This window comes from Ptychodera flava, chromosome 19 (assembly GCF_041260155.1).
Source record: "Ptychodera flava strain L36383 chromosome 19, AS_Pfla_20210202, whole genome shotgun sequence".
NCBI classification, from domain to species: Eukaryota; Metazoa; Hemichordata; class Enteropneusta; family Ptychoderidae; genus Ptychodera; species Ptychodera flava.
Window position 1 is genome coordinate 13,001,075 of NC_091946.1, and position 25,925 is coordinate 13,026,999.

Genomic DNA, 25,925 nt, shown 5'->3' on the forward strand with positions numbered 1-25,925 from the left:
TGATGAATATTCATATACTCTCGCAATCATGATGTAATCTGTTACCTCTGATTACCTATTCAAATAAAAAAAATCACGAAAAATAAGATCAATGTGAATGCTCCCTATAGGAATAATTTTAATTTTCCACTCAAAACACTTATACATACTAAAAGTGTACTAAAACATACACCATACACAAAAGAAGACGATATGACAGGTATTTGTCATTTAGAATCATTGGTTAAGACTCTCTCACCAAACTTTCTCTTCTGAATAACAAAGAAACTGACAAGGTTGAGCTTGCCCTTTGACGTCTATTTGATTCCAGATTTTCTCCCTTTTATTTTAAAATCACGATCATAAATAGAGATTTTGGTGGAAGCACCATACAATTTTGTCAAGGCTGATCATCAGTATCTTTCTGACCATGAGGTTGTAAAACCATGTTCACACATATTAAAGAACTGTTGTGCCATCACACAGTCTTGTCAAACAGTATATTTTGAAGATTGTCAAAAGTATTTGTTTGAGTGGTCAAAGTTACACCATATCTTGGATTCAGTCAGATCAGTAAGGTGATGACCTTTGACATGTATTTACATTTCGTACACCATTAAACAGCTAAACAATGTGAAGACTCTATTTGTACTGTCAAGGTTTCCCATGATTGATCAGCCCTTTAGGGTCCTCCAAAAAAATTCATCACTTCCACCAGCTAAAAAAATACCCCTTAATAGAATTGCCAAGGTCAAGATGAGTTGATTGATTGCAAATGCTTGTGCGAAGCTCAAAAGGGTTTGAAAGTGGCACGGTTCAAATGTAAGCCATCTGGTTTACTGTTTCATTCTCTCATCTTAAGAATCTACATAATTTGATTACAAAATTGAGGATTTCAATGGATTTATTTTATTTAATTCACCTACCCATATGAACGTGTCTTGAAAATTATTCGACAAAAATTAACAACGTCAGGGTGAAATGAGAAAATCAATGAACTGTCAGAGTTGAGGTATGAAACTTCAGATGAAAGATTTAAAACCAAAGTCATATTTCTGCCATACCCTACTTCACTGTACTTGATACTGCACCAATAAATCTCATTCATTAAATGACTTGGGAACCTCTGTTACATTCACTGGCCAACAAGCCTTAGGAAAAACCCTGGTTTTGTACAGTCATTTAATGAGATTTATTTGTGTGGTATGCTACACCATTTAAGAACCTAAAAACTACACAGATAAATCTCATTTATTGATTGTGGACAACCAGGGTTTTTCTTACGGCGTTTTGGCCTGTGAATGTAACAGAGGTTCCCAAGTCATTTAATGAGAACCTCTGTTACATTCACTGTCCAACAAGCCTTAAACAAAACCCTGGTTGTCAACATTCCAACCACGGTCAGCTGGCGCAATGTACTGTATGTAATCTGTGGTGTCTGTAGCAATTGGAATGCACAGCGCCACCATTGGCAGAAATGGGAACAGTGAGAATCATACGCTTGAAGGAAAACAGACAAATAGTATTACTTATATGTACTTTTGACCGTAGACATCAAGACAGTGAGCGCTAAATTTAATGCGCCTGATTGTTGCCGATTTTCTTCGCTGATTACCACCACTGGTGGCGCTGTGCGTTCCAATCGCTACAGACACCACTGTACCCGATTACACTGAGGATTTACACCACACTGCGCCAGCTGACCATGAGTCTAAAGTGAACATGCCCTTCTTTTTTGAAATTTCTCATGTGAAGGTTCGATGCTGTGTATCAAGGTACTGGTGAGTCAGGATCCATCCAGTTGTGTATTTGATTAGTGACAGCTCCTGCCTGTTTCAATCGGTGATCGATACGTCCATCAAATAGTCCAAACAAACCACCTGTACATCAAACAGAAGAAAGTCAGGCATATATTTATACCACAAATTTCTGCATACAGTGCATGAGATACACAAACACTCTACCTAAGGTTGAATGCACCTTGAAACTGAAAGATTAAACATTTCTTGAAAATTTCCTCAAGAAAGCTTAAACACTTCACTAACAATTGTTACCTAAAGTTAACCAATATTGTAAATTTAAAATTGCCACCAGCCTGATGTAAATACGATGGGAAAATATCAAATTTAACTGAAAGAAGACTATATAAAGTTCATTTATTCCACAGGAATTCTCACGAGCAGCAGACCATAGGAGTGTTGTAAAATTTTTTAGAGTCCGAATATCTCTCACTGAGGCACATAGACTCTCAAATTCAAGATTAACAAAAAATCCAGAGCCCACAATGTATGTGTTCATTATCCTGACAAATACACTACATGAATATTTTAATGAATCTGACAGGGCAAGTATAAGCAAATTGCACAAAGATGGCAAATTCTCATTTTGACAAACAAAAACAGAATTATTTGTAGTGATACAAGCAATATATTGATACACTGTATAGGACAATTTATGTTCTTGTTCTGATGTGGGATAATGCAGCTTAAAATCATGTATTAGTATCTGCACAAAGTTACTCATGAATTATTGCCTTATATGGCAAGTCAATATATGAATATATTGTTACCTGTGTGAACGAATAGGACTCTTCTGCCTTTGAAAATTGATGGTGTGTTATTCATTTGCTCCACTAAGTATTTGACAGCTTTTCCTGTATAGACAGGGTCTATCATTATTCCTGTGGTTGTTCCAACTTTCACAATGAAGTCTGCAAGGCAAATTTCAAAATCCTTGAGAACGGCATAAAAATTTCCCATGATCCTGGGAAGCCATTTTTTAAAACTCAGACTTAATGTTGGATGGATTTACATTGATCTTCGATGCTCATGTTTAGAGATATACAACAGAGATGAAATGACACTGTGTGTATTGTATCAAAAAGGATTCATGGAAAATACTGTCTGCTTTGGACATGGAGATACACTGAGTGTTAATATCTATGATATGAACAAGCGCAAAGTATAAAAAGACAAGTGTAATCTGCAATTACTTCAAGACTTTTCAGTGAGGCCTACAAAACCAGAACTCCTACGAGTTTGTATCTGTTTGAAAGCTTGATAGACTATGTTACCCAAATGTACAGCATTCTTGTACCATTCTTTTCATTTGTATGTTTTGTTGGACCTTTAAAGTAGGATTTAAGGGGGGCAGGGTGGTGGTCTAGTGAAGGATCAAATTTCCATGCACTTTACCTAATTCTTCATCCGTTGACACTCCGTAACCTTTCCTTTGGCACCTTCAAGAATGTCAAGGATATCCTCAGACTTTGTCTCAGATCCAAGACCGACTTCTTGGAGTGTTTTGTTGATATGAGCATGGAAGTAGTTTGCGTCATCACAGACTGCAATGGCATGGCACCTACATGGACAAAAGGGAAAATTTTCATCTGAGAATGCTCTCATTGGAAGTAGACTACCTGAGAATTTTTTTGTAAAATTCCTTACACGCTGTACTACAGAATTCGCTGCAACAGAAGGTATGTTACTGAAAACATGACTGCATGCCTTCAATACATGTAGACTGCTACAGACAGAACTTTGGGTGAATATAGGTATATATAGCGTCCTTATTGCTCCAAGACTTCTATTTGTTTTTGCATATTACCACGGTTACCAGAAAAATACTGATATTATTGATAGAATTGTTGCCAGTGGCCACTCGTAGAATCTGCTGTAAACCAAAATTTGAAATCCTTCAAATGCAAATGCAACCTGGAACTTAAGACATGAATGAAAACTCATTGCCTAAAACAAAACCTAGCTTTATAGGCCGAAAAATGAAATGGGTAAAACAAGAGACTTTCTGAATCTGTTCGTGAGTTTTAACTGCATATTAGCCAAGATTGAGAAGCAAACTGACAGCATTTGGCATCCCTGATACACATCTACTGTCCTCCATTATGAACTCTTTGATATCACAAGGGTTATAACCTTGGTGAAATACCTATCAAACTGTTATCACATTTAATGTCATACAACCTGACAACCCTTGACAAAGACTCTGGATAGCTACATTTTATTGCAGTCTCTCCACTCAAGTGAAAGAACAGTTGTCACAAACTTATTTCCACGGACTAGGCCAAATTTGGTCAATAAAATCTAAAGAAAATCAAAGTGAGACTTGAGTGGACACCGGGGTCATCAGTATGTATTAGGGAGATGGTGCAGTGGCAAAGAATGTGAAATTTTCAGAAGAGTTACTTTCAGAATGTGCTCAGGAATACAATTCAGAATTAACATTCAGACACTCACTATGTGAGATAATATTCAGTATATTCCAGAAGAGTCCTTTCAGAATGTGCTTTGGAATACAATTCAGAATAATATTCAGACACTCACTATGTGAGATAATATTCTGTATATTCTAGAAGTAACAAGTCATTGACAATGACATAGTCCCCACTTGTAATAGGAGTATTAGTCTTGATGGGGCAGGGAAATGAGGTCATTAAGAAGTATCACTGGAGTGTATATGTTCAGATCTATGGACACATAGGTCTATGTCATTGTTCCCATTTTGAAACAAGAGGCATGTCTAAGTTATGGTTCTAAATCGGGAAAAAAGATCAGACCTCTAGCTGTATTGGCCTGCCAAGAAATACATATGTGCATAATAAATGAGGTACAAGATGTGACATCTTAAGGTCTACTATCCTATCAAATTGAAGCGTAAAGAACTTGTGGTTACTGAGTTATGCATATATATGCATATTCAAGGTCAAAGGTCATCAAGGTCACGTGACATTTTGAAAAAAAACCCCATTGTATTGCTAATTAATCCATATATGCCAAAATTCAGACCTCTAGCTCTATTGGCTTGCCCACAATTATATATGGGCATAATTAACGAGGTAAAGTATGTGTTGTCATAAGGTCTCCCATCCTACTAAATATAAAGGACATAGCACTTGTGGTTACTTATTTATTGACATAATCGTGTATTTTAGGTAAAAGGTTATCGAGGTCACATGACATTTTGTCAAAAAATTTCTATCCTATAGTCTGTCCCTATATACTAAAAGTCATACATTTACCTCTATTGGCTTGCTCAAAATTAGATATGCACATAATTAATGAGGTACAATATGTGGCGTCATAAGGTGTCCCATCATACCAAATATGAAGGGTGTAGCACTTGTGGTTCCTGAGTTATGGACAAATATGTATATTTGAGGTCAAAGGTCATTGAGGTCACGTGACATTTTTTCAAAAAAATTGTATTGCTAAGTTATCCCTACATACCAAAAATCAGACCTCTAGCTCTATTGGCTCGCTCAAAATTAGATATGTGCATAATTAATGAGGTACAATATGTGGCGTCATAAGGTGTCCCATCATACCAAATATGAAGGGTGTAGCACTTGTGGTTACTGAGTTATGGACAAATATGTATATTTGAGGTCAAAGGTCATTGAGGTCACGTGACATTTTGTCAAAATAATTGTATTGCTAAGTTATCCCTAATATACCAAAAATCAGACCTCTAGCTCTATTGGCTCGCTCAAAATTAGATATGTGCATAATTAATGAGGAACAATATGTGGCGTCATAAGGTGTCCCATCATACCAAATATGAAGAGTGTAGCACTTGTGGTTGCTGAGTTATGCACAAATATGTATATTTGAGGTCAAGGTAATTGAGGTCACATGACATTTTGTCAAAAAAATAGCATTGCTAAGTTATCCGTACATACCAAAAATCAGACCTCTGGCTCTATTGGCTCGCTCAAAATTAGATATGCACATAATTAATGAGGAACAATATGTGGCGTCATAAGGTGTCCCATCATACCAAATATGAAGGGTGTAGCATTAGTGATTACTGAGTTATGGACAAATATGTATATTTGAGGTCAAAGGTCACCGAGGTCACATGACATTTTGTCAAAAAAATTGTATTGCTAAGTTATCCATATATACCAAAATCAGACCTCTAGCTCTATTGGCTTGCTCAAAATTAGATATGCACATAATTAATGAGGTACAATATGTGGCATCATAGGGTGTCCCATCATACCATATATGAAAGGTTTAGCACTTGTGGTTACCGAGTTATGGACAAATATGTATATTGAGGTCAAAGGTCACGTGACATTTTGTCAAAGCGTCTGAGATATCTGCGTGAACGGATGGACTCACATGGATGGACTAACGGACTGACATGACCCAATCTATGAGCCCCCTGGACTTTATCTGTGGGGACTAAAAACTGTGTCACTGCATCCTTTTTGCAATATGAATACCATGAGAAACTAAATTTTTATTTTTCTTGGCCTTATACATGGGAGTCTATGGACTGCCTTATACATGGGAGTCTATGGACTGCCTTATACATGGGAGTCTATGGACTGCCTCATACATGGGAGTCTATGGTCTGCCTTATACATGGGAGTCTATGGTCTGCCTTATACATGGGAGTCTATGGTCTGCCTTATACATGGGAGTCTATGGTCTGCCTTATACATGGGAGTCTATGGAGGTGAAAACTAAAAAGTCCTCTACCACGGCCAAATTTGATCGCATTGTGAAACAAATCAACATGCATCTGTATGAGGTAGAGTACTATCCTTTTACCAAGTTTGAACGAACTCTGAGATATCTGCGTGAACGAAAAAGTCATAAAATATGCAAATGAGCAATTAATTAATAAGCCACACCCACCAAAATCTAATCAGATCTAAGTCTCATCATGATAATACCAAATACCAAATTGCATGACATTGGACCGAAGCGTTCTTAAGTTATGAGTGGAACAAAATCTGTCTACGGACGGACGGACGGACGGACGGACAGACGACGACGGACAGACGGACGGACGGACAGACGGACACACACACAGACATTGTGGCGACATAGGACACCTTTGGTGCTTCGCACCACGGTGTCCAAAAACTGAAAATAGTAACCGTATATCTCAAAATGGAAATACTCATCACAAAAATGGTTACAACAGCTTGGTTTGGATCTCGATAAAAGTAGGATTTGCACAAAAAACGTCTGCTATGGCAAAGCAAAGACTTCAATGTCACTAGCAATAACGTCCCTGAGTGTGTGTAACAAAGGCAACGTGCATTAACCTTACGGGCCAACTGATTCACACCTAAAACAATAGAAATTCATCTTTGTGTCCACACCAGTGAGTGGAGGGACTGTGATTTGACTCACTTGAGTTTACTCCCTGTCAGGTAATTTCCGATGGCAAGACCAGCTGCTGTACCTCCACTGCCCGTGGTGAACACAAGGTCATCAAAATCTTCCAAGACATTCTGTCGATGTCAAGCAAAGACACTGTGTATTTCAGCTCTGCCAGTAAGTCTCTTTGACAATGGTTACTGTGCTCTGACTGACAAATGTTTTAGTCATAAACGTGTGATGGATAAATTTTGAAGGATTATAAAACTCGTAACTTTTGACTAGATTTATATATTTTTAGTTAGATACCACAAATATATTAGCTCATTCTCCTCCCTAAAGTATAATATTAAGTGAAATGCAGAATATTAGCCTTATCAATGTTTAACAGTGCACGGTATGCCATTTACTGTTGACCAGTGAAGTCTAATATTGATGACATTGTAGTGCATTAACTAATATTTTCATGATTAATTTTCACTCAGCATGATCAGCACACACACAGACACACAGATACATGCACACACAGATATACACAAACATGTGTGTCTGTGTGTCTATGTATGTGTGCTGATCATGAAGAGTGAAAATTAATCCTGAAAATATCAGTTAATGCACTACAATGTCATTTTGCTTACAACTGTCCTAGGAAATGTTATATATATATATATATATATATATATATATATATATATATATATATATATATATATATATATATATATATAAAATGCATCATAGTATATATATATACATATATCACAGTATTATATATATATATAAAATGCATCATAGTATTATAAATATATATATATATATATATATATATATATATATATATATATATATATACATATATACATATATATATATTTATAAAATGCATCATAGTATTTTGAACTTTGCGAAAACCTATAAATGACGTTTCAATCAATACCTGTTGTATAAGCTCGTTGAATCCTTCCAGATAGCCAAATAACCCGACTACATTGGACCCACCAACAGGAACACAGTAGGCTTTGCCACCATCTTCTCTGAGAGGAGTAAAGAATACAAACAAACAGACACAGCAGAACATGAAATTTCTCTGTTAACGAGTTCATTTGATGTTTTACGTTTCAGAACAAACTGCTGGAACCTGGGTTTTCTGTATACATACTGTGGAAACCAAAATGGGTGACACACTCTGTATGAGTGATTACTTTGTACAAGTATGGATAAAGACACAGAAGGAAACTAAACACCAGAAATCATATATATGCCTACATGTATAGACGTATCACAGCCTGATTTTAAGTTATTTTAAGAATTAAACTGATATCAACAATCCCTTGACCAGTTTTCTTCAGACAATGCCCAAGTTTGAATTAGTCTAGCAGCAAGGATACAGTAGTGGAAATGTACGAAAGTAAACATTTCAATAAAGTGAAAGATATGAGAATGGCAATGCAATAAAGAACAACAAAGACAAAATTGGAGGACAATTCTAGGAGTCAGTGATCTTGCATGAAGCAAAACACTGCAATATTAGGGGACATAGATATATATTACTGGGAAATTCAGCATCATTTCTGTTGTTCTTTAAGTCACCCTATTAATATGTTTGAGGAACCATGATAAACCTTATCTGGTACTCCTTCAACAAAAACACTGGGAATAAATGGTATAATCTGGTATAAATTTGAAATACAAAAGTCTTACTCTATTTTAGCAGCAAGTTTTTCCATTTTAACTTTGATGTCTCTTTCGTACTGTGCTTTCTTAGGAATCAGGTAAATATGTGCTCCAACCATCCGATCTAAGAGTAGGTTGCCTTCACAACCAATTGATTCGGGCTCCTGTGAACAAAAAGATGAAAAATAGCATCTTGTCTTCCTCTTTCACTCAAAGCATTCTGGGAGTATAACTTAACAGGGATTACTTGCATATAACAGGGGACGTTTGAATTCAATTGCTGATACTGTCTCTTTCAAGTTTCTTCACATTTCCTCATTTCTGTCACATTTGAATCAACCCTTTCTCTACCATGGTTTGACCCAAACTCATTATTATCAAAGGTAAGAGTGGACTTGTTTACAAGGAGCTGGGGGTGGATGGCTGCAGTCACCACAAATTTGCAAATATTACAATATCAAAAGTATGTATGTTACCTGCCAGTAATGCTACATCGCATTGGAGATGCTCCTTTTTATATATGTCCCCCCCTAACCCCCCCATCCCTCCAACTTCCTCTTGTAAGTTAATTACCAGTAATAATCCATATTTTTTGGAACCATGATTTGAGCAAATTCTTTTTATACAGCAACACTGACAGGTATGGTTTCACACTGACTGCAGGTACCAACCTGTTGTATATCACACGCTAGGGTAGATACTGGACTCACAAGATATCATAATATCATGTGGTTGCCATGCCAACATATGAAAAGGAGCAGCAGATCACGGTGAATGCCTCATGAAAGTTTCAACATTGCTGAAAGAACAGTCTTGAGGGACTGAGCGCAGTCCAAAGGGACTGTGCAAAAGGATACAAGGAACAATGTCAGTATACTTACAGAGATTTCAGATCTTAGAAATAGGTGGCAATCCATCCCTACTTGTCTTGCTGCGACAGCTGTGGACCTCGCAAAGTTGGACTGTATACCCCCTGCGGTGATGACAGATGTACACTGTTGATTAGCTGCATCTGCCATGAGAAATTCCAACTTTCGAACCTGAAATATAAAGCATCACTGAATGCCATATTAATTTAATCGAGTGAAACTGTTTTGAAACATCGGTCTATGAAATTCTGTAAACTCACAACCTAAATGTTACTGGACATGGAGTCTGCACATGTCCAGATTCAGTTTACTTATCAAATTTTAATGGTAAGGAAGGCTCTCCTCTCTTCATTGGCTGTGCACTGTGGGTGGCTGGTGTGCCTGGTTCAGCAAGCAATGCCAGCTGGTTGCACTGGCTACGCCCTTTCTTTGTCCTGAGCAAGAATATACTAGCCATAGTGCTTTAAGCAAGTAGGGGTTTGTGAAAGAGTCTATTGGAATGGCACAGTTAGTTTCATCAAGATAAAATTTTGATGACGTTGCTGTAGATATAAACAGCAGAATTGTTACAATTAATTATCAAATCGTGTACATATACATGTATCTTTCCAAACTTTGACCAATAGCACATTTTTATTATGGAGAAACAATCAACACAAAAATCCCTCAATATCATTGTTGCTGAGAAGCCAAATTGATTCCAAACATACTGGTAACAAATTTACTTTTTATTAGGTTCTTGCACTTTCATTATCTTTTTGAAAAGATGATGCGTTCACATCTGTAGTCATGGCAATACAATGCTCCTCTTTCAAATTTGTAGATTGGTTTTCACTGTATCGTGTATGTGTCACTTTGGTATAGGTCTTACCTTGTTACCACTCAGGGTAGATCCGGATAGATCATCTCGTTTCACAGAGAGTTGGAAGTCACTCGGAACTCCCGGTATATTCCATGCGTGGATGGGTGTATTGTACATTGCAAGCTATGAATAAACAATTGGCGGACACGGAAAGAGTTGACAATGAGAGAATTGTGATCTGTTGCTGTTGAAATGTGAAGAATAAAAACACATTGACCATGAGTTTGCTTTACTATAGCTTCCCAAAAAGCATTTTGCCAGTATCACAACACTGCTCAATGCTGTCTTCCTGATTCCTTAGCTTTTCTAGGTACAGATCCAGAGGAATATCATTGTAAAAACAACTGGCTGTGGTCAGTGGCGTCTCACATGGTGAAAATGTTTCCATTGAGAAACTTTTGAAAACATACACTTCTGTAATAATTAACAACATAGTGGTATGTGCAAATTTCTATCCAGCTATTACTTTTGGCTTGAAATATTTGTCCTCGATAAAAGGTATTCTGATTGGAAATGTATTAAAGTACAGCTTTTGCTGTGGTGTCCAATTACAAAAGAAAGAATTAAAGGTATACTGTCACCTGTTCCAATTTTGCGACAGTTACCATGGAAGAGAAAATCTAACCAATCACAGATTTTAGCAGGTGGCCGCTTTTTAAAACGGCGCCCTCACATGGGCGTTTTGAAAACCAAGGTAAGCCCCTTTGACCATATATGGGCATATTTAGATTACAGGTGACTGTATACCTTTGGAAGGTAGAAAAGTGTAGATTTTGACTTGGATGTAGCTTGAGGCAAGGACATGCAAAGTTTTTTTTCAGCTTACTCAGGATAACTAGTAGAGTATCCTTTGGGCACAAATGTCAGTGTTCTGGGAGTTCAATTGATTCTTTTGTACCTCTTGGAATAAAATGGTTCAGAAATTTATCATTTCTTTCTAGGTTTTCTTTTTCATGTCATGTTGGAAGCCACGCTGATGTGTCAACTGTTACTGGTACATACATCAGTATTTCAACCCTGCCTCTCAGTTCAAGATGATTAGTAGTACTAATTCAGATCTGTTAGCAAGGACCATCAACACTTCCTGTACAGTTAGCAATTGTTAACAGATCTGGTCTTACTGACTGCAGAAAAAATAATACAAAATTAGCCACTAAGACAAGCACTTCATGCATTTTTCTATTCTGTGATGTTAAGAGCACTTCTGGATGTATATGACAAGGGCACCATTTTACAAGTGGTATAGCCACAAACTGATGACGTCAAATCGCTATACACAAACACAGACTCCTTGGCTATACCACTTGTAAAATGATGCCATGACAAGTTATTCAGATACACATCCAGAGCCCCCTCCCAGTTAGGTCACTATAAACCCAGACAAGCCCTGGTGCATCGATCAGCCAACCCAACTCCGCGGACAGGCTGTGGTCTTCCTCCCCACGGTCTATGGTAGATATGGTCACGGTCCTTTGTGGAGGGACCGTGATATGGTAGAGCAAGCAGAACTCTTGCGGCAGGGCAAAGGATAAATGCTCCAGGTCTTTCAAGTTACTCTGTAACCCATGGAGGTAGTAGCGGAGAATACCAACATAGGGTAGAGTAACTGTGTGGGTGACCATGGAGGTAGTTATTCTAACCCCATGGTCTCATGCATACTAGTACATTTAAGCAACAATGTACATGGGTCTGGAGTAGATACATTATTGCTATTATTTTATAGTTTTAGTCATGCCAGTGAATTTGTAGATCTATGTAGAAAACAGTGCTAGATAATTGGCTACATATGACGTCACAAAATTACTAAGACAAAGCTATAATAAATTTAAGGATATCCGATATATTTCGATGGCTTTTTACCTGCACTCTTTGTTTTGGTATACACTTCAAACGGTTTGCCCATGACGGGGCAACATAGTCCACGAAGGTAGCCGAGGATCTATAGCTGGCCGATGCATTTGTACAGCTCATTGTAAAAGTTTTGATGTGTTGTTGTCTGCAACAGCGTGTGACTGCTGCACCTGCCTGCCAAAGATATGTGGCACGCATACGACGTTGGGTGCAAAGACTAGGACAAACTGTCAGGCTGTCCAGAAGCTGTATCGTGGCCTGTTTCGCGATATTTATGGGCCTAGGAGCAAGTTATCAAACTGGTGACATGACTTGGCACTTTTACATGTAAAATACTGGTTTATCAGAATCGATGTCGACTAGCCTTCGCTGTACGTGGGGTCATGGATTTATAGACAACACGATCTCCTTGTCCTTCATTCAAGCTGCAATCACAAGTCCACCCAGCGTGCCGTTAATTGCAACTAAGACACTTGTGCATCCCGCTGGATCAAGTTGGCGATGATTTTTCAAGATTTGACCTCCGATATGGCCTCATGAGGGCGAAGGTCGGAGGAAACTGTTTCCACAACCGGACACTGGCATAGCAGGTACATAATTTTGTCCAGACCGGTATTGCGCCCCCAGCGTTCAATGAGAGGTACCGTCACTGGGTCACTCCGATCACTGAGGCAAAACCACATAGTTTTACATTTCTCATCCTGGGTCTCCAACAAAAATGATGCAGCTTTTAATTTTTGTTTTTGTGCTTTTGTTTTGAGGTCACTATATATAACAACAGAAAACGAAATTAACAAATACGCGAATATTTACGTACAGCTGAAGGCCTAATATATAATATCAACATGCATCGATTAAGATGATTGTAATCTTTATATGTTAGAAAAGTATAGCGCATATACCTGTCATCCTACACATATCAAGATTTTCTATCGTACTTAGCGCACTGTTTAACATTTAATGTTGTTGTATGGAGCAAAAGTGAAAAATGCGAACTTTGCCAATCTAGATCGACACGCACGAGGATGAAAAACAAAGCAGTTTCTACATTTGGTCAAATTAATTCAGTTGTTCACAAGAGCCTGAGTGTACATATGCAGGGGGCAAATCTCAATTTGGAAATTGTCGCGCTTTCATCGATATAAGCACAGTCCCCTGTGATCTATTCCGCTCTTGGACTATGCGCCCCATAGACGTGTGTACATATGCTTGAGAAAAACCAACTTGGGGTTTTTCTCGCTTATGTACACACGTCTATGGGGCGAATAGTCCCAGAGCTGAATAGCTCACGAGTGACTGTGATATAAGGCGTTACAAATCTATCATGACAAAAAAGCACTCAGCTCAGAAGATATTAGTCAATGAGTTTTGTCACTGGCAAATGAAACTGCTCACAACTTATACACTTTCTGAGCTCGATCGTTTTAGGGGGAAGTCCAATATTTTCTTGGAGGTTGATGTCAGCAGCGGAGATCAATTAAAGCGTGCTGTTCTCGTACATGTACCAGCAAAGACTACACCATCGCAGCAACATACACGATTGCATGTCAATAACAGCAAATATCTTTAATTCTTATTTGTCACCGGCAGCACTAATAATAGCCCGTGAGGCTCGCATTTCCATATAAGAAACCCAATTTAAATCAAGCCCGGCGGCAGTAAGTATATTTTTGAAGGAAACGGCAATGTTGTAAGTGAGTATACTCTACAGAACTCGTCGCTTTTTTATTCAAACTCATTTATTACCTTTGAAACACGATTGGAATTAATGTTTCAAGTTTCTTCCTCATATCTTTGCCATAAAATTATTACCTTTTAGATTATAGTAACGCAGTCTTATTCCAGAGTCTCACTCACGATTAGTGGCATCAGTGCAGGGGACGAATAATTTCTCACTGTCATCACTATCGTTGGCGTCGTCCTCGTCACCGTTATGGCAATCATCGTAGTCGTGGTCGTCACATCATTATTACCATCCTAGTCGTCCCTACCTCCGTCATCTTTGTCATTGTGATCATAGCCCATCACAGTAGTCGTGATGGTCGTCATCATCATTGTTGTTGCCGTCGTCGTCGTCATCATTATCATCATCATCATCACTATCATCATCACATCATCATCATCACCACCACCACCATCATCATCATCATCATCATCATCATCATCATCATCATCATCATCGTCACCATCACCGTCATCATCATCATCATCATCATTATCATCATCATCATCATCATCATCATCATTTTAATTTTGGCCAGGAACAACCGTTCTGTGTAGAATCCCTCTGCATTTACATTTACTTGCTTTCCGTTGTGACTCGCCGCCTATAGATGGCGTGCTCTCCTCGGTATGAAGATGTAAAGGATAAAGTTCGTTTCACTTCGTGTATTTCGATCGGTGAATTTTATCAGGCTAACAGAAGCCCTAGTCTAGCCATGAAAATAATGAAAATCCGCTTTGGATCTGGACGTTCGTGGATTAAAGGAAAGATAAATCAACTGATCCGCACATTTAGTTAAACTTTTGCCATGTCTTTTTTGCTGTAACAAGTAAATCGTGATAAAGTATGACATCGCCATCATCTTGTACTTGCCGATACTTGAACGTGACGTGCAATACGAGTGTAATGGACCAACTATCCATGACTTGTGGACAGAAGGCCAACGGACACCCTCTCTTCTGACGTTAGAATTAAACCCGGCAATAAAACTCAATCGCTAAACTGTTGAAATTGTCACAGCTTTTTTGTCGTTTGTACATAATTCGATCAGGGAAAGACACCTTTTCGCTATCGAAGCGATGTTCCCCCTTGCCAGCAGCAGGGTCCCTCCCTCAAAACACGGCTATCCGGTTAGGTTGGGAGCTCGACCGTACTGTGTCGACCTGATGATCAAACTCTGTGGAAGACATTTCTGCCGTAGACGTGAATAGCGTATCATTGCAGATACGGTTCGTTGGCCAAAGAGACGGTACTTCGAAACTCTACATCGGTTTTTTAAAGTGGGTCATTTTTATGATCATATAGCCGTATATCCTCAGTATTTTCGGAGGCATGTGTTCTTCAAATAATGACATTTTGTTATGTGAAACGTGCACATGTTTGCTTGAAATTTGTTACAGAGGCAATTCAGTACACGGTTCACGTATATGGTTGTCTGTTACGGTGTTAGATTCGATCAAACGTGTTGATTCACACTAACGATATCAGGATACAAAGTCATAGTTACGGGTCACGGAAATGAACAACTGGTCCCAGACGAAATGTTGTGTATGTCTTTCCCTTGGCAATCGAAGGACAGATACTAAACGTCCATTTTCCGTTTGGTTTTCATAACCTTAGAGATACAGCATATAGATGTCGACGCAAGTCTTAATACGATGGCTTAATTGTTCTAATGACCGCGATTTTTTTAACAGAATTTTGTTCAATTCAACACTGATTTATGATATCCTAGTGTAATCATTGAATCATTGAATCCCCGTACGTTGATGAAATTGGTTTACCTGGTTTTATTATAGATACTGAGGACTCATAAAGTCGCACACAAATTACACACATATCGTGGAATTGCAGTAGCCCCTCTTTAAAGGGCCATTATTTGTAACTTTTGACCATTTTTTACCTCGGAAAATTCCATGTTGGAGGCTCATATTTGTTGCAAAATGTTGTTTTACGAAGAAATAAACATGATTAGTGATGTTATAGCCACATAAAACTGCTAATTTTTGTTCAAACGTGTTGCCCTTCCGAGCTCGTTTGTTGAAGTCTGGCATGTACAAGTTCCGGGATCAAAACAACATTGCGTCGTGGATTGCCAGACATCTGGCTACGCAACGTGCTCGGACAATGGACTACGACGTAAGTACCGGGCATAAGTAATGAATATTTATTTTGAAATTGCTGTAAATGGCTCGCACAGGTGCAGAAGAATGCCTACGTTGCAATCCGCGTGTCAACAGAGTTTGTATTTCTGTCCGGACAAAAATTGAAATTTTCGTTGTAAAATCACATGTTATTTAGTTGTAGGGCACGTAATGTCTCCGAATAATATGCGATTCGCTGTTATTTGACAGGCTATTCAACATGAGCCAGTGATCATTTCGATCAAAACTAACGGAAAAATCGCCAGAAGATACAGCTAATGGAACTTTAAATGTACGTCCGTCCTTGGAGCCTCTTACTTGGATAGAGGTTGTTGTCGATAAGTTTGAATCATGTAACTGGCTTCATTTTGATGCGAAAAATAGTATGCATCCGATCGAATGTTGATGAAATCACGCGTCCCTCAAGAGAGACTGAGTATGTTACTTAAAGAGGCACTCCCACTTTGTAACATTTTTAAAACACATTTTTTTATTGCCAACGGTCGATATTTGACTTGGCGACTGCGCGCGGATCGCGAGATATCGATAAAAACATGTCATTTCCCGAGCGTATTTTTCACAGCCCGCAGTTTTACGATCGTTCTAATTTTGACTCGAAATCCCCCGAAGGTTTGTTGTTGTGCTGATTGACGATATTCTAGGGAGTCTACAACAAGTTCGAACGACGCAATTAATTTACTTCCCACTGCAAAGACTTTATATACTGCATTATGCCTTCACCTCAGGTAAAAACTTCTCCTTAGTTTTTCTCGTTTTCATTATTCTAAATCGGTTGTATTATATTTTTAACCAATACAACATAAACATCAGTTTTTACCTGTCAAATATTAGCCGCCTCCGATGACTACATTTTGTCGTCTGCCACAGTACGCCGCGCGCGTGGTATGCGCGCGTGGCATGCGTCTATGCATATCACGCGGCGGCCACTATGTATCAACCGCACGTAACTGTGCTAGTCACCTTTACCAATTCTGGTGGAATCAGCAAAAATTGTTTTTCGTTTATATGCCTTGTCAGTAAGACTCAGCTTTCTCCCACAGGCCATGACCGATCACCGACGCCAGTGGTACTGTGGCGTACAGCAGCGTCAGCGTAGACTCGTACTCTATAGCTTAGTTGACAATGGCCCCAGTGCCGAACGTTCGATGTTCGGAAGCTGAATTTAGGTGGGCCACCGGAATTCAAACTTTTACTTTTTTATGACATGTTTTTATCGATATCTCGCGATCCGCGCGCAGTCGCCTCGTCAAATATCGACCGTTGGCATTAAAAAAATGTGCTTTAAAAATGTTACCAAGTGTGAGTGCCACTTTAATATAGGATGAATAATTTGTACCCAAATCTACCAGACGGCAAACTAGAAATTTTGTCGGTCGTCTGTGTTTTGTTGCACTATATGAAAAATAGACGAAATTATTTATAATGGTGGGATACGTCTACCATTGCCTTAAGGTCGAAACAAGGCAGGTCCCGTGTCTAAACTGTATGATATCATGACAATGGTATTGTCATGCAGATGGAGAGCGACCAGATTTCACAATTATTATCGATACTTTTCTATCATTGTTTGTTCCCAGCGTACGCCATTCTAAGTAAGTCTTTCTCTTTACAAGCCATCTATCTCCATGCTTTCCAACACACAGCACTTCGTAATTATCATGATGTAACAACGCTGTGTCTTTGTCTGCTCATTGACACAGAAGTGAGTCTTGTCGTCTGCCTCTTTAGTCTTCTGTTTCACCAATTTCTACTTTGCGCACGCGCACACACGTACGCGCGCACACACGCTATGGACATACACATACACACTGACACACGCACATACATTGTGCTGATGTTTCGTGCTAGACGCAGAGTACTTTTAAATTTATGTAGTTTTTTATTAATTTATCTTTAAAAATTCGAACAGAAACGAAATAAGAAATATAAAACTTCGATTTACGGACGTTCAACGTCGACAACCAATATAACCGATCTATTTTACTCTCGATCAACAATATCATTCTAAATTTGCCAGTCGTGTTTGCCTTCAATGTTTGACGGTTCCAAACACAGAAGCACTTTAATTTATGCAGTGACGTCAGTGGCTAGATATCCATACAACAGAACTTTGGTTAGAAGTAGTACTTTCTTATAAAGTGAAACGTCAAAAAATATTGGTGTTCTCTATACATTGGCAGTAGTTGAATATGAAAATACGAGTATACCACATACGCATGCGTCGTAGATATGAAGAGGGAATATATGTTTTCCCGTACTCTATGACCAATGAGACACATGTTTCTCGGTGGGTTGTGTTGGAAATCCTGATATTCACTCTCAACTGTGATGTCTTTGATTTAACCCGTTCACCCTCCCCCACATCCACCCCCATATTTCAATATCGAGGTTCACTCGCCCGATTGAAAAGTAATGGGAATGTTCCAAATGTGGAAGGGTGAAAGGGGTTTTAAAGCAGATTAGGTGATCAATTGCAGCTGTGTAGCTCCATCTTAGAAGTTTCAATGTTCATGTACAAGAGGCAAAAAAGGCAACGCGGGTAACCATAGTGATGGTTACTATAGTGATTCTACAACAGTCGCTTTGGGCCTACATAATGGCCCATGATTCTCTATCTTGTCTTGAAGTTAGAACAAAATCACAAACTCGACAAAATTTGGAAAGTTGTTCACACGAGTGCAGTACGGCTCTGAGCAGTATGGCAATTAAAATAATATTTCTTTTGCGACCTGTGGAAGTAGACAGAATCGAAACTGTATCACGTGATTCCGACTCGTCGCCAGGGCACGGTTCGTGAACGAGACTGCAAAGAACTGCGGGAAACGGAACGAGTCCACACTTTTTTGACGGAACCCCCTTTCCCGAAACAGATTTAAAGAATATAAACTTCGCACATTATAGGCACTAAACAGTGCTCATGCTACTGTCGCCTATATTTATCACTATTTGTATATGTGTACACTATATCCATGCGTTCACATTGTCTCTCTCCACTTTATTCCGTTACTTCCAGTCATTCGACTTCCGTAATCGTTTCTGTCTACTGTAAATGTCATTTCTTACTTGCTGTGTTGTTGGTGGAAGATGTGTTTGGGAACCAATCGCAAAGAATAACACGCATGCGCAAAACACTTCCAGGAAAAAAATCAGCAATTATTTGCTGGTGCATCAAAATGGACGCATGTCTTCACGTTGACCAGAAACATGAACTCTACGGCTCAAAGCGGCATATTTATACAACGTAAGCAAAATATAATATATGAAACTCAGGATTCAATAAAATGAATATAATTATGTAAAGCAGTAAACAAAACTAGTTAACTTTTGTGTATGTATAGTCAACTAGCGTCAGCAAAAACAGAGTACAGCAGCATTTTGTAGTACCAGTAGAGATATAAAAATGTTCCATATTTCTGTACGAAATCATCTTTTAATTTATGTTGCCGTGTGACTTCAAGGTGATGTTTCTGAAAAGGTTCATCTCCTTTTTCATGTTCAGATCAAAGTAATCGCAACTTCACGCAGTTTCTTCCGCAGTATAAGTCAGGCAGATCATAAAGGTCAGACCCTTTGAGCTGGCCTGTGCGTTATTGGTCAGATTTGCGTTTCCTGACCGACACATGTCAACCCCGACGAGCATGAACATGTACACGTCCTTGTCTGTGGGTGGGGAAGGCGAATGCCATTCACGGACCCGTTCGCGAACCCGTTCGCGAATCCGTTCGACATAATCGGCTGGTGCAGCGGCGAGCAGGGTCTGCCGTTGCTCATTCCCCGCAGACTCCCGTGCCTCTTTCCGCACGGCAGTATCGTTCCCGACGATGCGTTGTTGTTGGTGAATCCGTTCGGCAAACCGCACACGGAGCCGTTCCTCTGTAACGATCCATCGGGCGTGAACGTAGAAAGGACTGTACCACTTCCATTGACAGTACTGCTCAGTAACTGGGAATTAAAATGAACGGAAATTGTTTGATATTAGACGGTGTACGCACATTGTCGATGGATGGCGGGCCTGCTGCCTACTCAAAAATCAAATTTAATAGAATGTTTTTGACGTAAAAGGAACATCGAGACATATATACACGACTGCCTAATTAACTTCTGATTCCTGTGTAACTTTCCATGATGAAATTGATCATGATTTAATATCACGATCATGATCATTATCACGATGAAGACGATGATGGTGGTAGTGACCATCTCCATCGTCATTATCGTCGTCGTCGTCATCATCATCATTATCATCATCATCATCATCATCATCATCATCATCATCAAGTAACAGACCTAATTGCTAGTATCCTTTGATGACATTATATTCCAGGGGTAACAGAGACTATCAACTTTATATATATATATATATATATATATATATATATATATATATATATATATATATATATATATATATATATATATATATATGTGTGTGTGTGTGTGTGTGTGTGTATATATATATATATATATATATATATATATATATATATATATATATTTATGGGAAACGTTTTTGTTTGTTTGTTTGTTTGTTTGTTTTTTCACACAAGTTTACAGTGTCTGTAAGTAAGAACTGTAAGAATCGCATTCACGACGCAGCTTGGCTTCAAGGCGCCCTCTATAGAAAATCACTGCTGTCAAATCCATTGCCGCTAGATGGCGCTAATCACCACGACTTACCTGAGATTCCGTGGCGTCTTCTGGTACATTTCTGATATATATACTGTATGCATATAATGAGAGTAACAAACCACTAACAACTGTACTGATACACAGGCTACACAGCACTAGGTTGGTCAATAGTAAACTATATACATGACCTGAAGACAAAACAAACAAAAAAAGGATTATGGCGAGGTTAATATTATCATCGTTACAACTTGTTACAGCTACAACATGTTTCACGTTGATGAAGTTACTTTCGCTTGGAGTAACAGTTTTTTTTTTCATTTCAACATAATTGAACGAAATTGTTATTGTCGTCATCTTCGCCTGACGCGGAAACACTTCTAAATCTGTTAGCCGGACTCGGTTGCCCACAGAGTGACAAGGTCGGGGCGGCTTATAAATTCCTTCCCTCCGAGAAAGGAACCAACACACAAAGCTTTGGTCAATAAACGGGCTTGGAAGGCCAACTATGGTAAAAAAAAATGTCACGCCACGCGTGCATGCCTGCAGTAAACATTACTATCGAGACATATCGGTATTTACTATCAAGAAATATCGGTAAACCTGATTATATTACTACGTTTTGCATCGACATAGAATATTCCATTGGAAAGAGATTTTTTTAAAAAAAAGTAGTAGTGCTATTTGGATTGGTTTCGCACATACGGAAATTTGCAGCTTTCAGTAATCACCCCATGATCAAGAAGATAAATCAATCTTTTAATTGTATCATTTTCTCTTGTTTTAGAGTATTCTATTAATTGGCGCGCCGAGGAAGCGCCATAATATCCCGTGTTTCAGAAAGCCACCGGCTACCGAGAGACGAACATTTATTGATAGTCTAGCCTTATTTTCAGGATCAGGAACTGAAGAAATAAAATTCCTCAATTTGTCCATCCGCAAGAAAGCGTTCTTTACTAAGGTGGCTGAAAAAAAATATAGTCAGCCCTGTGAAGGAAAGCGCGTTTCAAGGTTCCTGCAATGAATTGTTTATTCCAGCGTTGTAGACTTATTATAATTTTCAAAATATAATGATAATATTGGTTTTTTTTTAACGAAGAGCTTTATTAGTAACTCCCCGTCGATCTGCGCGTTGACACATGCAGAATTGTCGGCCTTCTGTTCATGGCTTACACCGCCTGGGGCGTAATTTGTAAACAGCATGACGCGGTGAGAGTACTCGAGTTGTGAAAATAGACAGGATTTACTTCATTCACTGACGCCATTGAATCTAAGGCTGTGTGATGATCAGGTTGAAGTCAGATCCACAAAGTCTCGTCTTCAAGTATGTCATCATCCTGGGTATGATGGCGTATGAATATAAATATAGATATAATTTCACATACAAACCAAAATAGCAACAATAATAGCATCAAGAATAGGGCAAATTAACCCTTGGAAATGTACTCGAGACAGGCAATCAAGGAGTTCAGACTTCAGCTCCCCGAGGAGCCTGTTGTTATATTGGGATTAGCCCCCTAAAACAGCTTGTTACGAAAAGATTTTTGAACAAAGCGATTCTCCACTTACCCGTTATGATTTGGCAGGATTTTAGCTCTGGAAATATTGCACTACCGCAGACACACTCCTCGGCGTCGGGATTATGAACGCATCCAACCTGTCTTATGTCCATCCACGTTGGATAGGTGAAAATACAGGCACACGAACAGACCCCCACGGATATCACAGTACAGCTCAAAAACAGGGCAAGCTGTGAATGAAAGTGGGTTAAAAGGATATGAGTTGCGCATTGAACAGTCAGGGAAGATCTTGGTCAGTTAAAAAATAAACCTCGTTTACTAGTAGACTCTTCCCCGTAAAACAAAGCAAAACAAAACAAAAGGCGAACAAAATAAGCGTGACTTCGCACGCTTTTGCGAGTGACATTCGTGTAACAACTGTTAACAAAAGTGCGTGTTTTGGTTTGGTTTCTTCGGGTATTTTCTGGATTTCGTTGTCGACATGTGATATGTGGAATTTCGTACACAGAGATCAAAAAGTGTAAAACCATTTTCTTGTACACAGTCAAAGCATTTGGTGCATAAAATTAAACCCCGATGCAAGAAAGTACCAACGAAAACAGCATATAGCAAATTCCAACCCGCAAATGTATAACCCTAAAGTGTATTCACCTTAGATCTCAGATATAGCAATAATTAAATTTATTATTTGCCCTGTTTTCCCATGTTCATTTATCTAAATTTAATCCGAAACACATTGTGTGTTTGCTTTGAACAGTAAGCCGCGATCAACTTGTCCTTAATTGGTAGCCTCATTACTCGTCGGGGCTTACTCTGGCCGGTAAACTCACTCAGGTCTCACGTCGGACTTGGACGGTTTCCAATATCTAGCGACTAAAACGAAACACTAATAAAAATACATGGTTGACTGACAGGCCCTAATTGACTCGAGCGCGATCAGGAATGTTGCGAGATGTCCTCACAAACTGTGTACACTCCATAATTATTTAGAAAATACCGGACAGAAGGATAATACATTACGCGCACTGTCATCTTCGAGGACTTCGCGATGGGTGCAAAATGTGCTATCGTCGTCACTGCTGTCAGCATGAGCACCAAAGAGAATATTTTAGTTTGGCGAGCCTTCTTTTGGAAAAATTCCATCAAAAACGCGGTTTTTTTCAGTCGTTTGCACCAAGGGTCAAACACTTGACCTCATGTAAATATTCTCGCACCAGATAAATTAGTCAACGTCTTTTTTTGAACTTAATTCTAAATGGAACAACTTCATTTATCACTTCATGTCTCAACAGAATCGATATTTTTACTCGACAACGGAAAGCGCGAGACTTGGCTAGTTTTACGCGGGAACTGTACGTGGACTAACCATCATGCCAAGAATCGCCACAGCTCAAAATCAATGACATGCCAATGATGCTTATTAATTCACCGATTCATAAATTCTCGCTTTTCCGAGTAAGGAGGGTGATGCCGCTGACAGTTTTATCGGCGGCATGAAGACAGATGCGAGTGAACCAAGAAGCGATTAAAAAAGCGTTTATGGGTTGACGTGACAGATATTCGCGTAATTGGTTTTACATCGACGTCGTGTCGGAATTTTAATAATGTAACGGTTTCTTTTTAGCAAATTAATATACGGGCACTGGTGTCTAATGGAGCGAGGAGGCTTTGATTTGAAGAATGTACCGATCTCGAGGACGTCATGACCTGTGAATGCGCAAATTAGTACCACTTCACCTCAAAGGAACTTGCTACCGATGTCCTCAGCATTTCACAAACATGCCAGCTGGTGTCTGACACAGCAGCGCGTCAAATTAGATCGCCTACCTCCCCCCTCCTCCTTGCCTTGAGTCGCGGTATTCATGATCGGAAACAGTCGTTCAGGGTTACTGCTTTTCCGCGCTGTCCCATCTCCCGACTCTGCCACGCAGATGCTCAAAAAAACGGCGCGAGCGGCCTCATCACGAAGTCACGACGCACGATCGAAATCTGAGCTGCCGTGCTTTGGGCAGCGTTTCAGCGTGATGTCGTTGGGTGTTTTTTTCCGTGCAGAAAGGGGTCAGGAATTATGCAACATTCTGATTCGCAAATCCAGCGAACATCCTCCTAAGATACCGTAAAACTCGATTGAACTGAAAACTTCGTAAAAACAGCGAGGCGCACACGAAATGATTTATTAAAATACATTAAACATAAAGTTTAAATGTTTTCGTTTCGTTTTTCATATCCTTGTGGGAAAACGCATCGATTATTGTTGCGATTAAAATTAGAACCAGATTTTATTATAATGCGGAAGTGTGCATGAATGGTGTCCATTTCTGAGCCGACTGGTAACATTTTCATAACTGAGACCCAGCCGTGCCGCACTCATGCCTCTTTGTCCGCCAGATATTTTATGTAACGTCAACTTGGTAAATGGTGTCGGTTTTTGACGGCTTTCAAGAAACTGTTATCCCTGTATATGCTGGACCCATTTCCCTCAGCTCAGCGCACCTGGTCCGACCATCTGGTCCTGCTGCACAGCACTTCTATCAAACGCAGCAATCAAAGTGTACTCCACTGGTGCTTGCGAGATTAATATTCGAACATGCGCGATTGAAAGTGTTTATTACGACTCTGTCGCGCAGCCCAAAAAAGCAAAAACAAAAAAACAGACGTGATAAAGTAAATTCAACCATGATTCAACTCTCATAATATGCTTGTTTTACGTGTCAATAGCTTTGATCGTTGGCATATTGCGATACACTTGCTAGTCCATGCCCCTTAATAACACCCTTAGGTCCCATGAAACACGAGAAGCGGAAAAGCGACTCCTATTAAAAAATATTACACAATATGAAACAAATTCACGCCGTATTGTTCTTATTAACTTGTAAATATGGAGCTGGACAAGTACGAATAATTGATTGGCTTTTGAAAACGACACTGGACCGCGGGGTCACGGAACATTTCCTCTTGGAAGACAAACACGGATTCCAGAGTTGCGTTCTGACTGCGTCCAGATGTTTTGTCCATTTCTTGTCGGAAATTGACGAGCGTTTTCATGTTGAAAACTGAGCTTAAAAATTGTATGTTCATTTCTGGGGCTCCCTCGACATACTTTCAAACGCGCAATGAGAACTTGATGACCACTAACCGTGCATACCGTGTACGGTGTACCTATAACTAATCCCGTGTATATGGATAAATTGCTCGTCATTCTTGAGGTATACCTGACCAAATATGCCACCGGGGTCAGAAAGAGAAGAAACGTTTATGGTATTTCGTAAACTGTGACTTATTGATAAAAAATCTCCAAACCGGCTTAAAGCATTGCTTTCATTTATTCTTCATTTGCTCACCGCTTTTCGTGTTGTGAAATTGCATTGTTTTCATTTATATTTCACTAGTTTACATTTGTTCGTTGTGGGTGAAATGCATTGTTTTCATTTATTCTGCACTAGTTTACATTTGTTCGTTGTGGGTGAAATGTGTGTGTTTCATTTATTCGGTACTAGCTTTAATACATTTGTTTGCAACTCAC

General features: G+C 39.1%; 3 protein-coding genes across 3 annotated transcripts in view; all 3 read right to left on the reverse strand.

The window, feature by feature from the left end:
* LOC139118616 (alpha-1,2-mannosyltransferase ALG9-like) overlaps positions 1–25,925 on the reverse strand; it is a 513,500-nt gene that overhangs the window by 429,208 nt on the left and 58,367 nt on the right. The window lies entirely within an intron of this gene.
* Positions 89–12,970, reverse strand: LOC139118614 (uncharacterized). The gene is made up of 9 exons (XM_070682026.1): positions 12,378–12,970; positions 10,527–10,640; positions 9,668–9,826; positions 8,814–8,950; positions 8,050–8,146; positions 7,146–7,246; positions 3,174–3,339; positions 2,549–2,689; positions 89–1,859 (listed from the first exon to the last, which is right to left on the reverse strand). The coding sequence occupies exons 1-7, from the start codon at positions 12,564–12,566 to the stop codon at positions 3,174–3,176; spliced, it is 963 nt and encodes a 320-aa protein (XP_070538127.1). The 5' UTR covers positions 12,567–12,970; the 3' UTR covers positions 89–1,859; positions 2,549–2,689.
* Positions 18,113–25,925, reverse strand: part of LOC139118613 (uncharacterized) — a 29,310-nt gene continuing 21,497 nt past the window's right edge. Inside the window, exons 3-5 of the mRNA XM_070682025.1 lie at positions 22,452–22,632; positions 20,934–21,073; positions 18,113–20,198 (exon numbers count right to left, since the gene is read on the reverse strand). Of these exons, the coding sequence (XP_070538126.1) occupies positions 19,851–20,198; positions 20,934–21,073; positions 22,452–22,632 (669 nt within the window). The 3' untranslated portion in view covers positions 18,113–19,850. The remainder of the gene's footprint in view (positions 20,199–20,933; positions 21,074–22,451; positions 22,633–25,925) is intronic.